The sequence below is a fragment of the Rhipicephalus sanguineus genome, chromosome 3 (assembly GCF_013339695.2).
Source record: "Rhipicephalus sanguineus isolate Rsan-2018 chromosome 3, BIME_Rsan_1.4, whole genome shotgun sequence".
Taxonomy (NCBI): domain Eukaryota; kingdom Metazoa; phylum Arthropoda; class Arachnida; order Ixodida; family Ixodidae; genus Rhipicephalus; species Rhipicephalus sanguineus.
In genome coordinates, this window is record NC_051178.1 from 80,579,617 (window position 1) to 80,595,143 (window position 15,527).

Consider the following 15,527-nt stretch of genomic DNA (forward strand, 5'->3'; position numbering starts at 1 on the left):
CGTTAAGTAAGTACTTCTCATGCACTATCACCTTCTTTCCTCTTTACAGCACCAAGCTCTTGTTCGAAAAGTACAGTACTAGAAAATAAGTGTGTTAACTAAGAGGTAACGAATGAATTTCAGTCATTAATTTGGTATTTATTGGACTCACGTCATTCTTGATCGAACTGTTGCTCATATTGAGGGCCGCAAAATATTTATGAATGCAATTCCCCGCGTAATGCTGCCTCAAACGCTGCCTATTCGTGATCGAAACGCCAGTAAATTTCGTCGCTGTCATTCTACAGTACTATAGTTTGCTTGAGCGAAACCCAATCTTTTCTGACACCCTTGAGTACACAATAAACTGGCAGGCCCATGCGCTTCAAAGCACAAAGCCATTAGTACATTCTGGGGTTGCGTGCACACATTATCACTATTTTCCGCACTTAATGTTGTGAGTAGACGGTGTATTGCTAGCTACAATGTGGCAACACGGCGACGCCAAAAGAGCCAGCTCCCACCCAAATTCGTCCTTACTGCATCATCGTCCTCAAGATTGCGAAAGCATTAAGCTACGCGGACCTCCCTCAGTCAGAAAAACCATCTAATCAAGGTTATGTTTAGTTTTATTACTATAGCTAAAACTGTTCTTTTTCGGCGACCATTTGAAGTTCACACAGCTCACGACAAAGCTGGAGACATATCTTCACGGCGATACTCTTCGCTTGGCATAAAGTTGTGAAGGGGTATGCATATTAATCACACGACAACGATGGTATAGAACAAGAGCACGACAACAATGGTATGGTGACACTGTACATTGAATAGTCTACTCAAGGTACTCTCTGTGATACACTTATCAATCTACACTGGAGCCTTCGAAATACTCTGAAAAAGGAGTATTTCTGCGATATGTTAAAGATGTCATAAACCACTCCTTAGGCTTGGTAAAAAAAAGAATACATTCTACGAACAGGAAACAATGCTGTGAACAACTAATAAAAATGTTGTAGTCGCGCGCAGCAGATGCAGTTTACAAGCTGAGCGCAAAGTTGCCACTTTCTCAAATGCCCTCTCCTCATACAGAGGTCCCCCACTCCGGTGGGCGCAGCTGTACGTTGTCGAACAGCAGATGACTGCTATTGGCTGATAGCTGACATAAACAGGGAGCGGCGTTTGGATCAGATGCGTATCTTGCTCTGCGGTTCGCCACGCGCGGCGCCGCGCTCTACAGTGTGCTAAAGTTACACAGTAGCAACATCAATGCGCAGAAGAAGCACAGCGGGGGAGAGCGATCGCGTTTTATGACTCGCGCTCAAGGTCATGGCATGCGCTGGCGTGGCTTCTTTTGCTCGTGTCATTGCTCCCTGTGTAGTTTCCAGCGCGCACGTCGGGACGAAAAAAGAGAGAAAGTGCTTAAAGCGTGCCACAAATTCGCGTGACGCCACACGTTCTTCAAGCATTTGATTTTTTTTTTCGGGTGATCGGTTTGTGAGACAATTAGGTCATTAGATGATTGCTCGGAAAAGTGGTTGAGGACCTCTTTAAGCATATGCTGTTTTCGGGCAGTAGCCCTGCAATAGCTCTTCCCTGCCAACATGCCGGTTGGGGGCAGCATTCCTTTTGTGTGCGTCCATGTACACAACTGAAACACTATACTACACTAAAAATTGCCGGCCATGTTTTATTGACGATTAAGTGCTACAATGATATGAGAGAAACGTCACGATACCTCCTTCACAGACCGATGGCCATGTTTCTCCAAGAACTCCCGGAATTTCCGTCCGCACTGGTTCTCGGATTTTAACAGCCACTCTGATGCGTCCTGCGCGAAGAAAGAAGTTGAGATTAAGAGAATTATTTAGGAACAGCTGTGTACTGGACAAGCAAGACACGCAACTTAACGCCGAATGTACAAAACATGCATTATAGACAAAATTGCAGTGGCTTAGCTCGGCTATACCAGGATATACGTAGCGTTAGCTGAGGTTCAGCTGATTATTCTTAGCTTTCCTTGTCGTCAAGCTTCTGGACTGCTTAGCAACATTTGCGATCTCCTTCTCCATGCCTATGCCACACTGGCAAACGCCAGCCAACCGGTCTGACAACTGGCTAACCTCCCTGTCCTTTTGTTTTTCTTTTCCTCCTCCTCCTCCCCGCTATATGTATACCCCCACTGATACGTCTGCTCATGAGCGCAGAATGACAGGCGCTATCAAGCGGCTCTGGTGCCGCGTCAGACGGCCACGGCGCAACGGAGGCGCACAGATGGGTGCGCGCCAGCGCCAGTGCGCCTGCCGTGGCTATGACGTCACTCCTCTGGAATGCGCAGACCGGCGAGTCGCGCGCGGCGGCGGCGGCTCCGGTGCGCCAGCTGTGCGCCGTGTGACGTCACTGCTCCTCGCGCATGCGCAGCACGGCTTTCGGACTGCCACACGAAACTGCTCCACCTCGGCCAGTGTAGCTAACGCTACAAAATAAATGCGGATGCGGGTGATGCTAATATGCCTTCAGTTACTGCACGAGCCATATACCATGCCATTCTGTGCAGCAAGCAGCACTAAAGAAAAACAAACTAAAAGCTGAGCATAAAAAGGCTGCGTATGCTGACGCAAGGTACCCATAATTAAAGCGTCCAGTATTCAAATGAGTTTGTGACTTGTTCTAAACTAAGTCACATGCTTTCACCAACCGATATGTGCTTTAGCAGACCTACGTAGCGTCGCCGTAGAGAGAAATCTAAATAGATTTGATGTCATCGGGAAACTATTGTGAACTCTGTGTATGTCGACTGTTTGATATCGGAATTACTTGAAGATGACATTACGTGAGCAGTAAAGTTCTATTGCACATTGGATATCAACTTTCTTTTTGTCATACGATTGAGTTTTGGCAGCGTATTATTGTTGGTTTCTCTCGTGTGCGCGTTACACAAAAATTCTGGTGTCGGCGTCGGTGACGGCGTCTGTTGGTTGTTAGCGAAAATCGAGGTAGATGCATATACATAAATAACTAAATAAAACTTCGTTTCACGTGGGAATTGAACCCAGGCCTTATGTGAGGCAAGCAGGTGTTCTACCACAGATCCACGCCTGTCAATTAAACTTCGTTAAATCGAGTTCAATGCCATGAAAGCTTCGTTAATTCGTACCCTATGGGTACCTGCCGGGGAATGGAAATTTATTCGTTAGACCGGATAAACTCGTAAAATCTAGTTTCTTTACATCGAGTATTAACTGTATTATCAAGGGAACACGCTGGTCTCACGGCTTCAGCATGCATTTATATTGTATGAAGTACCCTTCTCATGAAATCATTGCGTACTGTTATGCAGAGGAAGTACTTACAGGCGTAGCTTAGGAACTGTAGGATATCTAAAGAGATTATTTCGTACTTGCAGCTTCTCGAGATCTGCAAATGCAGTGGAACAATTGTATTTAATTTCTTCGTTGAATCTAATCCACTGGTCATTTTTGCAGGGAACACGAACAGTGAACGCGGAACGAAGCAATAACGCACGAGAAGGAGGCGACGCTTTCTTTCTGTCTCTGCGTTACACGTTCGCGCTTAGTGCGAAAATGGTGCAACGTCACATAGTACAACCAGTTACGCTACTAACAAAGTACAGGCAACATAGTATGCGCGTACACTCACCTCGGTAGTCATGTTCAGGAATTTCTCCCTGTCCGGAGACTCTCTCAGCACGCGACCCAGTTCCTGCAACGAAATTGTCATCATCACGAGCATCATCATTACTATTACCACACTTGTCATCATCTGCCTTTATTATGTGCACTGCCGAACGAAGGCAACACTCAGAACCTCCGAATTGCCCCTCTTTTCATGCAGCTAACCATGTGTTCCACTTGCAATTCTGCATTCAAGTTAACACCTGAGCTAATTGATACGTACGCAGCTTGTGCAGTAGAGGCCCATGTAGTGTTGTGTTAAAGAGAATTAAGAAAATACAGGTCCGACCAGGAATTAAAAGCGTCCTTTTTTTATCTTCACACCGGAACATTATCAGTTTAAAAGGTTTTGGAGGGAAAGGGAATATCTTTACCGTAGGGATCACACTGTTGAATTTGCAAGCCACAAGAGACATTAGATCATGTTTTAGATGCGAAGTATCTTAAGGCGGAGCTCAATCCGGTGGTGGTGGTGGTGTGCGGCGTGACCACCCTTACTGCGCATGCGCATACCCTCTCAACACACCTCCTCTCCACACACCCTCTCCCCCTCCCCTCTCCACAATCCCTCTCCCCTTCCCCTCTCCACTTTTCCTCTCCCTTCCCCCTCTCCCCTCCCCCTTTCCACTCTTCCTCTGAAACGCGGGCTAGGCATGCCGAAATTCTCTCCTGCGCAACGCCGCGATGAGCTCGAGCGCATGCGCGTTCCCTCCCCTTCTCCCTCCTCTCCTACGCTGCCCCCCTCTCGCCCGCCTGTCGACCGCATTCCCCGCTCGCCCTGTGAGAATTAACGGCCAGGCTAGATGGAAGATACGACGCGCGTAGCGTCCCTCTTCGCGTTCCACGACGCGAGGTCGGTAGCATGCCCAACGAACGCCAACGGAACGCGATCGTGCAAGTGCTCCGGCTTCGCATCGCCTCATGGTCCCCTTTAGCGGGAAATGGTGTAATTTTTTTTTCTACACTATATGGAAGGGGTTTCTTTTTGAGACATATTGTAAAGCACCATAATGAAATTTTTTTCATTAGACTTGACGAGGCCCCGTAGGGAGCCATCGCCTCCTCAGGACCTAATAAAGTTATTTTGACCAGACTAGACTTGCATGGCATCCAGTACTTAAGCAGAAAGACTGAGGATGGCGTACCTTTTTATTTACTTATGTTGCTGGGACTCCACTGTATTTGACGCTTTAGAATGGCGGGATACCGCTGTAATAAGGATGCACTGCCGGCACGAATGTATTTTCGGGGGAACATGCATTGGTTCGTCGAAATCCATAAAGCACCTGCGGAACCACTCGAGTGGCTCTCAAGAGTCGAGCTGCTGGTGGCTTCGCGTGAATCTCAAGTTAGACGAAGCCAGCCCGATGCTGGCTGATTACGCATCCGCCAAATGTACAGTCTGCTTCGTATAATCTTATTATCATTGCATATTTTTCAGTGTTATGTACTAATGTCAGGCGACAAAGACAACAAGATAAACCTTCACGGGTCCGTGGAAGAATACGCGACTGCCACGCCTGGGTTACAATCCCTCTCGAATCCTAGTTTGTTTATTTGTTTCTTTTTCATCACGCGCGATAGAGGTTGCAGACACCAGCGGTGCAGGTGGCAGACAACTACGCCACAAAAAGTGGCTGTTGTTGTGATCTCATGACAGCTTTCGCTGTAATATCCGGGGTTTTACATGCTAAAAGACGCCGTATTGGAGGGCTCCGGAACCTTGTACCCTCTGGCCTTGTTTAACTTGCACTGATACCGCATAGGATATCGCAATATTAACACATTTGTGCACACGATATTGGAGTACATCAGTTTTAGGGGCGAAGCACCTTAGGACCTAGCTTTGTCGTCGAGTCTCACTCTCCGCTGTCACGGTATATAGAAAACCGTTGCTATAGTCGAAACATATTTATGTATGTTGCGATTACGATTGCGATTATAAAGTCTCAGATAAAAACCATATGCAGCACTCAAAACACTCCTGAAATATCTTAATAAAATGAAATCGAATAATAATTAAAGGCACTGTGTTCCCGAAATCAACAAATCTGGCTATCAAAATTCTGAAGGATGTGCACAGTGGGATGTGGAAGGTGTCGTGCCTGGCAGTTTGTCTTCAACGATAAACCCTGAAGAAATGCTTTCGTAAGAGCTTGAGTCGGAGACAACTTTAGACCCCCGCGGCATTTCCTCCTCAAAGGCGAAATATATGTGCGTATGTTGCGATTACGATTACGAAACAAAGTACAAGCACAAACCCATGATACTAGTCGGCGACTTCAACGTAGACATTATGGAAAGCGACTCGATTATGCAGTATATGATGTCTCGATACGCTCTACCATTTATTTCATATGACTGGAAACAATCAACAACCACTCGAGGAACACGCATAGACCTTGTCTTTGCCAACTTAAGATTAGATACACTCGAAGAACCATTGGCTCCCCATTTCACAGGTCACAAAGTAGTAATAATGAAGGGAAAACGGAATCCAGAACTCAAGGCAATATACGAACTATAACAAGAGGATTAAAATAGAAGAGCATTAAAGAGGAACCAAATAAATACATTTTTATATATATACACTTTATGTCACTCAATTTACATTCGCAGTGGCAACGCGCGGCTGTCGCACGGTGACATACCGGTAGAGTACTAGTGCTTCGCCACTCGTCATGATTCACACTAGTGGAGATGCGGTCAATTTTTTCGCTCGAGTTCTCAAGTAATCAAGAAATGGTAGACAACACATATACATAGAAACCATATTAGCCTGTCAGTGCCACCGACACCTGTTAATATAGCTTCGACGCAAACTTCGCGGTGCACGCGCAAAACGTACACCCCCCCCCCCTCAAGAGAGAAGCGCGCGTGCGCGGGCCACCACGCGTTTTAGAATTGGGAACCCAAGGAGCTAGGGGACCCATGTAGTTTGCGAGCCGCCAGGGCACATGCACAGAACCCAAGGCACTCTTGGACTGTTGCGCTCGCGTTGTCCCAAGATCCAAAAACCGAAAACTAGCGTGGGTCGCCAGCGGAGCGACGCAAACGCAGCGCGGGCAACGACGCAACATGGCCCGCGTCTCTTGTAATTTTAATTTCGCCAAGGGTGGCGTGCCGTGCGTTTGACCCAACGCCGCCTGCGTTTGATCGAACTTGATTCTCAAACGCTGCTGCTCCTCTGAACGCAAGAGCCGCCTACCCAACGCAGCTACCAGCTAGTGTGCCCTACTACCAGCGCGCCCTTCGCGCCATCTCGCGAACGATAATGAACACGCGGAAGCACATCCGACCTCTGCGTACCACGAGTGGTAACTGGTGTATATGAATCGCTCGCCGTTAGTATGCTGGAGAATTTCTAATGCGTGGCGCAGTTGTCTAACGCAGCGCGCTGCGTAGCGAGGGCAGGTGCGAATCCCCAGTCGCACGGTTCGGAAAATGTTTTCTGAATTATGCTTATTTGTGGGTGTTTTATATATATATATATATATATATATATATATATATATATATATATATATATATATATATATATATATATATATATATCTTCTATATCATCGTCCTCCGAGCCGAGAGAGAACACGTGTTGTCCTCAGGACGTGGTGTTCTCAGGAAACACGTTTTGTTCCTATGTCAAAATATGTGCACGTGTTGTTCGCGATTTTTTTCCTCAGGATTCTTACTTCTCTCTTTTTTTTCCCCCTCAGGAAACACGTGTTCGTATGTCGAAGCTTGTTCGCTCTTTTTCCTTTTTCTTACTTCTCTCTCTCTTTTTTCTATTTTTCTTAAACTTTTTTACTTTTTTCCCCTCTCTCTCGGCTTGGAGGACGATGATATAAAAGAGCATCGAAGTCTGGTAAATTTCGTCTTGATGAAGATCGGTCTCCGATCGAAACGTCGACAAAATGAACCGTTATTTTTTATGAAGGCGCATATAGTCTTATACTTATAACCCTGCGGCAAACGAAGTTACTCTACCGCATTTAAGCCTTATATGTATGTATATATATATATATATATATATATATATATATATATATATATATATATATATATATATATATATATAGTTGAATTGAAGAAATGAGGGAGCACACGAAAATTGCATATTTTTACTCATTTACGTTTCGACCGTGGCACGGCCTATATATATATATATATATATATATATATATATATATATATATATATATATGTATATATATATATATATATATATGTATATATATATATATATATATATATATATATATATGTGTGTGTGTGTGTGTGCGCGTGTGTGTGTGTCTGTGTGGAAGAACGGCGACGGCAACAACCCGCCGACAGTGTCAGTGTCCATATAATTGCTATCGCTATAATACCCGCAAAATTCGATTATTGCATAGTTTCATACAGGCGCAGGAATGAATAATAGTGGTAGCGCATGCGTGAGCCAAGCATCTATTAACTCGCATAAAGAAGAAATCAAATGTCTCAATGGTTATCTCTCACGTAGACCCTCACGTGTGCCGGATTGATAGGTATCTCTTGCCTGGGCATGCGCAGACAAGTTGTTTTGTCTATCTTCTTTTCCGCTGCTCTGCGCCTTTTCAGTAGTTAGTCGGTGTTTGTGTTTTCCTGACTTCTCCCTTTGTGTCCGTGTTTGCGCGCCCCTTCTTTGAACGTCAATCCCTACCAACCAGCTCAGCTTTCTGCCTTTTTATTTCCTATGCAGTTTGAGAGGCTGTGAGCTAAAGAGGTGTTCCTCAGCGCAGAGCAGACGTACGCAGTTCTATGAGCCACTGCTGTAACTCCTGCGCACCAAGCCATGCCACCAGCTTCACCAACAACATCAGGCGGAGGAAATGTCAGAGTAGCTCGCCCTTACGGGTGGGCTACTGCGTCTTTTGTGGCGTGCTTGCGTCTAACCTATTTGCATGTGGTTCCTCGGGTGTTATGTTGAAGCGGAAGTTTGTGCGAAAACACATGACCACCGGTAGCCCAACGGCAATATAAACACAAGAAAATATCAGGCGACAAGTTTATAAGGCCCCATGTGATGCAAGACCTATACTCGGGGACAACTTTCTGTGGCAATGAAGGGAAAGCTACGGGGGCGGAGCATCTGCACATGTACTGCTACGCGAAGTAGTCCGGTTCGGCGCGCGTCTCGTAACGCTGTGGAAAGTGATGGCTAGCGTTGCATTTCGACGCAAACGCTGCTTAGCGTCTAAGGTACGGGTAAAAGGCACGACTTTTTCACGCACGCAAAGACGCAAGGTGACAACGTATAAAGTAAAAGAAATACAAATATCTCGCTTGTGTGCGCTGCGTTCCGTCTCAAAAAGTCACAGTTTCGCCGCAAGGGCGAAGCAATGAATGCGATAGCAAGAAATTAATGCTATACGAAGTGAGGCTCGCCAATGGATACTCTCAGTTTGAACAGCGTTCCTGTTGCAAAGGCGGCCGAAGCAGCGAAGGAAACTAGCGTGCTTCAACTGTCGAGCTGTGACACTTGATAGTTCGCGCTCATCTTCTGTTTGTTCGTTTAGCGGCGCCCCTTCAGCTCGAGTGACTTTCGTACGCTCGGTAACATGAGCGCGGACATCACGGTGAAAGCGTGAAACATTCCTCTTCCCCTCACCGCGAGAAAACCGCGCGAGCAGACAACGGAAGGGCAATGTTTTCGCTGCGCAAATATAAGAAGCGAGCGAGCTCGACGACGACTTTTCAATGCGCCCGTCGTGCTGCTAGCGCCATCTCGCTGGTAATGAAGAAGCGCTTATTATCGCCTGCCGTCTCTGAGTCCGTCCAGCGGTAAAGGGTATGTATATAACGCTCGCCGTTAGCTACGTGGAGGATCTGCGTTTCGTGGCGTAGTGGATAGCGCCACTCGCTGCGGAACAAGAGGTCCCTGGTTCGATTCCGCGCTTCGGAAGCATTTTTCTGAATTATTTTTCTTTGGGGCTTTTATATATATATACATACTTATACATATACGGTGCATGACGGCGACGGCGACGGCAAAATCCAGCCGAGACTGTCCATATAATTGCTATCGCAATAAAAGCTACACGTAAAAAATGGAGTATTTTGCATATCTCATGCAGAAAATACGGACGCAATTGTGGGACTACATTCATTAGCGGTAGGATACGTGTATTGAGGGTCTGTAGCTTTCCCTTCATTGTCACAGAAAGTTGCCCCCCCCCCCCCCGAGTATAGTAAATAGAGAGAAAAAGAAAAGCGAAGGAAAGACGGCGAGGTAAGAGCAGCTGTGCATGGGCCTACGTGGGGAGACACTGCGAACTGACGAATAACGTAAAACGCTTCTATCACTCTGGCAAGCTGAAGTCACTTTGGCAGGACATTACAGAAAAGGTTACAGTGTTAATAAGGACCGTCGTTCGGGAAAATATTGCGCGATACAAGTAAAGTAAAGATTGAAATGTTCAGGCTGGACAAAAACTGGTGCTGTAAGTGCGCCACCGGTATAATTTAATCGTTGAGGCAATCTAAGAACCGATAAAATGTGCGATTTGCTTTCTGGTAGGGCCGACGGTGTGCTGGTACCGTCATTGCATTTTAAGGCGCATGTACCGTGGTTTTACAGCGGTTAAATTGTTACGCTACTGAGCACGAAGGCACATGTTCGATTTGAAGCCACGGCGGCTGCATTACGATGCAGGAGAAATGGAAGAACACCCGTATGCCTAGGCTTAGGCACGCGTTAAAGAGCCCCAGTTGGTCAAAAGTAAGCTGGAGTTCGTCACCTTAGAGAGGGTCATAATTCGTTGTACTGTTTCAGAAGTTTTAATCATCAAGCAATTTCGTGAGCATCGAACATCACAACGCAAACGACATGGACTATGTGCAGTTCTTCACATCTGTTGTGCACTCCCATTTGCAGTACATAAACCTCGTTGGTATTGTACGTTGTACGAGGGCTCGATCAACCTTATGTTGAGGCACATCTCTCGCGTAACGCCTTCCACGAGACAGGGGCCCGTAGAGCAGCCCCCGGTATAGGCTACAGCCTATGCCGCGTGCTCTACGGGCCCCTCTCAGGTTGTAGTACTTGGCAGGATAGAGCATTAGTTCGCTGTATCATTAGTACAGTGGCGTGCAGAAATTACTTCAAGTGCCTAATTGAACGTACGGACTCACCAATTGAACACTACCGGATACCTTCAACAGTTTTTTTTTCTTTTTTTGGGGAACTGCTGAAGTTTAACGAAGCCTCTGGGTATTTTATACGGACCATTTTGCCTAAGCGTGGTTACATTATTGTCTCAGAACTTTTGGCGTTCAGAGTTCAGAACAGGCTCACCTGGATCATTCGAGGCACGTCGGCGCTTTCCACTTCCACACCGGACAATATTTTAGACATCTCACTGAAGACTTCACTACTGAGCCCTGAAAGAAAGGCCATTTTCGCAGGATCAAGAAAAGAATTTTCAAAAATATAAATGTTTGGCTAACATCGGGATAATAGTTGAACCTAATGCGATTACTACACCTTTTTTACTTTAGCCCCTTCATGGGCTGTTTTTCCTCGTGTTCTTTTAAATGCGAATGCATTTCTTAGTCGGGCTATGTCAGGCGTTGTCCGCGGCGCCCTCTCCCATAGCAACAGCTGAGGGCGCACGCGCTTATCCTCGCCCCTAGCAACCGGAGCATGTGGTGCGACAGAGTGTAGGAGAGGGTAGGTGCAGTGATTCGCCGCTGCTTCTCTCGCCGTTCGCTCTCTCTCCTCCCTGCGCCCCACTCTCCCGGCCGCTCGCGCCTCACTCTCGACCGTTCGCTGGCTGGGCGCCTCTGAAGAACATCCGGAAGTGTGTGCTCGAGACGCCGCTGTGAAACGCCAACGCCGAGCCGAGAACGCTGGCGCCCCACTCTCCCGTCCGCTCGCGCCTCACTCTCGACCGTTCGCTGTCTGGGCGCCTCTCAAGGCGATGGCAGAAGTCGGTGAAGGCGAATGTCTGACGGCAACGGTACCCTCTCTCGGCGCAAGAAATGTATTCGCATTTCCTCACGATTCCCTTCGGGGAGGTAGGGGCATTTTTTCCTTTTAAAGGGGCCCTGCAACGCCTTTCTTAGCTATATTGGAATAGTCTCATTATTGACGTATGACTCTTCACGAGTCATGCCGCAAAAATTTTTCCAATCTGTCAAGTCTAAGTGGTGTTACCAAATTATAGAGATCACGTTCCGCAGCTTTCTCCCTCAACTCAACGCCGCGAGCGCGCGGAAAGCTAGGCAGCGAGTCGAGGGAGGGAACGCAGAGGAGCGAGGCTCCGCCCAAGAGCGCCGGCGGAGTTTTTTTCTTCATTTTTTTCTCTCTGACGTCTGGGCGCAACCACGTGGTCTGTGCCGCCACTTCCGCTCGGCTTGCGTCGTTCTCGTCGAGCGGAGCCGATCGCACCTGATCGCACTGTGTATCGCGCGTGCTTGAAAACTGCGCGTCGGTTTGGTAATGTTGGGTGTGCACCTCGAACGCCGTAGTGTTTTCATCGCTCTGCCAACCATGGAAGCAAACCTGCGCGCTCGTTTGGAACGAATGACAGCTGAGATCGGTTTTGGCCCATACTCCGATACACCGCCTCGTACAGACGACCCCGAAGCGCCGCCATTACCGGACGCCAGCATTGTTATCGGAGACACGCTGCGCCCCTGCCTCGGTCGGTCGTGAGAACGTGCCGACGATGCAGTTCTCAGCTGACGAGGCAACACTCGAACGGCTGCCACTCTCAACGGCAACCGGCGATGGTCAAAAGCACAGAAATATTCACGTTTTCGGCACTGCGCATGGCGAAGAAAACGGAACCACGCAACTACGAGCAGACGAGCTGTCGGTGAGACCGGAAGTGCTAATATTAATGTTTGTTCGGTGTTTTTAACGCGATAACAGAATATAAACATACATATTATCTACTTATTGAACTCAAAATTAACAACGAAAGTAGTAATGAGGGTGTTATCGTGATTATAACATCAGCCAATGGTGGAACTGCCGACAATCGCGTCATATTTTGCGGACTAATACATCATTTGTCGAGAGAAGAGGGAGCGATTTTCAGCTGACTTTGAGAATTTATTGTAAATTCCAGGCCGTGCGCATCGCTATAATATTTGGCTCGCGTGTTCTCGGGAGCCTCGACTACCGATCGGCAGCGCTTTTTGAGCATGCTCGAAAAGTGTTGCAGGGCCCCTTTAAATGCGAATGCATTTCTGAGTCGGGCTATGTCAGGCGTCGGTGTCTGCGCGCCGGCAGGTGTTATCTCTCCGCTCTCACTCCCTCTCCCATAGCAACAGCTGCGGGCGCGCGCGCTTATCCTCACCCCTAGCAACCAGAGCAGGTGGTGCGGGCGGAGTAGCGGAGAGTGAGGGTGAGAGGAGGAGCGCGCTCTAGCGTGTGAGGGCGCTCGCATCGCGGGAGCTCGGCGGAACTCCCGCGTGTGTGGAGAGAGTGTAGGAGAGGGTAGGTGCAGTGCTTCGCCGCTCCTTCTCTCGCCGTTCGCTCTCTCTCCTTCCTGCGCCCCACTCTATCGTCCGCTGGAGTGAAGCGCGCGCCTCACTCTCGACCGTTCGCTGGCTGGGCGCCTCTCAAGGCGATGGCAGAAGTCGGTGAAGCCGAATGTCTGACGGCGTCATTAATTTACGCCATTAAAATTACTACGCCGTGTACTCTCGGCGCAAGAAATGCATTCGCATTTCCTCACGATTCCCTTCGGGGAGGTAGGGGCATTTTTTTATTCGGTATGATTCTCAAGTCTGGTAAAATAGTGTAGGTATTTCTGGAGGCATAAAAGGACAATAATACTCATCATGACATTAATGTAACATTATCAGGGCAACAATACAAGGTTCTTTAAATCTATGACCCCCACAAATAAGCCTGGTCCGCTAGTTATGCTTCGATGTCGTCACATCTTTTATTCGGTTACTTCTCCGAGGCAGGAAAGTCTTCTGGGATCCTTATTGATGATGGCTGTCAACGATACCAGTTTGTAAGTGAAATATGCATCGCGCCTCGAGCAACTTAAATGACGTCTTCGTTTCGCCAACGTATGCTCGCCCACAGAGTTGATATGTAGCATATTTATTAGGACTACGTTCATGTATTCCCAGTTAAGGTTTCCAATGACTCTGGAATTGAAATCCAAAGTGCTTGCTTTTAATTCATGCATGCGGCCTTACATTCTGCGAAAAAAAAAATTGGCCGCGTATCTGCGTGCTTCGCTGCAAATGTCGTCTAAAGACGATAGAAGAGGCGCTGCGTGAGATATGAACGCCTTCTGGCAATACGTCGGGAAACGTGAATGCTGTGTTGCGGGCTGGTAGTCCCGGCGCAGCAGCAGGCGAAGACCGGCGGTGACCAACGCGACCAGCGCGGACGCCAGCCAGCCCGAACACGCGGTTTGGCGCGAAGCGCCGAAGCAGAAGAAAAGTCCGCACTCAACGAGTACTCTCCACACACTCTTTTATATTCACGTCGCCTGGGTAAAGCAGGAATGCCAGAGCAGCGCCCCATGGCATTCGTACAGTGCAATACTGAACCGAAACCGAAACACAACAATGAGCTCGTGCAGAGGGCACGGAGGAAGCCAAGTTTCGGCGCAGTCGCATTTTCAGCGCAGCTTAAGAAACTAGGGTCTCTAGAATTACGTATCTATGTATTTTCTATTAAAGGAACACACCACCTAATACTTACCTAGTGATGTTGCGCCTCAGATATGCGTAATGTTTGCTTTTTGATCAACAATGTACACAAGTATGAACCTAGTCAGCCGTTCACGATGGCTGGCCCTTGGGCAAGTGGTTCAACTTTGGCCGAGTGGCTGAATCGAGGGACGTGCCGACAAACAGAAAGACAGAAAGACAGACCAAAATTTCTGCGTTTAAGTTCCCCAAGAAAGACTCTCGTCTTTAAAAAAACATTCCGCAAGGACTAGCTCAATTTTAGCAGGGTTCGTTATAGCTCTGGCAATAAAATTCTTCAGGGTTTTTTTTTCTTCGGTACACCATGCAAGGTGGCTTCGCGAAGATGGAAGTCAATAGTTTTATTTCACCGAATTATGTTGAATTCGCGGGAAAGTATTTTGTTCACCCATGGCATTTGTAGAAAAATAGCGCGGAACGGAGCAACCTGGAGCGTGACAGACTGTCGAAGAAGGGGAAACGGAGGTGGTATCGAGGGCGATGCACGTGGGCACTGCAGCAGTTCGCCCGTAGTATTGGCAGTAAACGGACGTCTCTCCTACACGTCTGGGGAACGAGTTATTTCGCAACAACATAGACATGATACTGCTTTTGGTTCTTTGATTGCTTGCGTGGTTGCTCGCGCTAATTGAAAAAACAAATGCTGCATTTTAATTACTTTGTAGCAGCGCATTCTTTAAGGCAGCAGCTAATTAAAATATTGTTATTTATTTCGATATATGACTCTCTGGTATCTTGTTATATATACGCCAAAACTTGGCGTCACCGACAAGACTTTACCGTGTCCGGGTCACAGAAAAGCCGATATGCTGTCATTTGGTATATCTAGAGACGTAGGCCCTACAATTCTTCATTGTCTGCGGTGACGTGACAAATGCATGACATTTTCAAAAAGGTTGTCAAAGACTATTTCTGCACTAAAAGTGTTTTCATGACTGAAAGTATTGATAAGAACTAACAGACAATAATGCCTTGGCATTATTGTCTGTTAGACTAACAGACAATAATTCCTTGGAATTATTGTCTGTTACTTCTTATTATTATTGTGTCTAACAAAGAATGACGAGCCCTTAAAAGCAATCTTCTTTCCTTCATTGATGACTGAAAACAATCATTACTATAGATAATAGTCTCACACGTAGTAAC

General features: G+C 47.2%; 1 protein-coding gene across 1 annotated transcript in view; it reads right to left on the reverse strand.

Moving 5' to 3' along the window:
- LOC119385613 (uncharacterized phosphotransferase YvkC) overlaps positions 1 to 15,527 on the reverse strand; it is a 156,698-nt gene that overhangs the window by 34,789 nt on the left and 106,382 nt on the right. The window contains exons 26-28 of the mRNA XM_049414037.1: positions 10,990 to 11,075; positions 3,637 to 3,699; positions 1,715 to 1,807 (exon numbers count right to left, since the gene is read on the reverse strand). Coding sequence (XP_049269994.1) covers positions 1,715 to 1,807; positions 3,637 to 3,699; positions 10,990 to 11,075 — 242 coding nt within the window. The remainder of the gene's footprint in view (positions 1 to 1,714; positions 1,808 to 3,636; positions 3,700 to 10,989; positions 11,076 to 15,527) is intronic.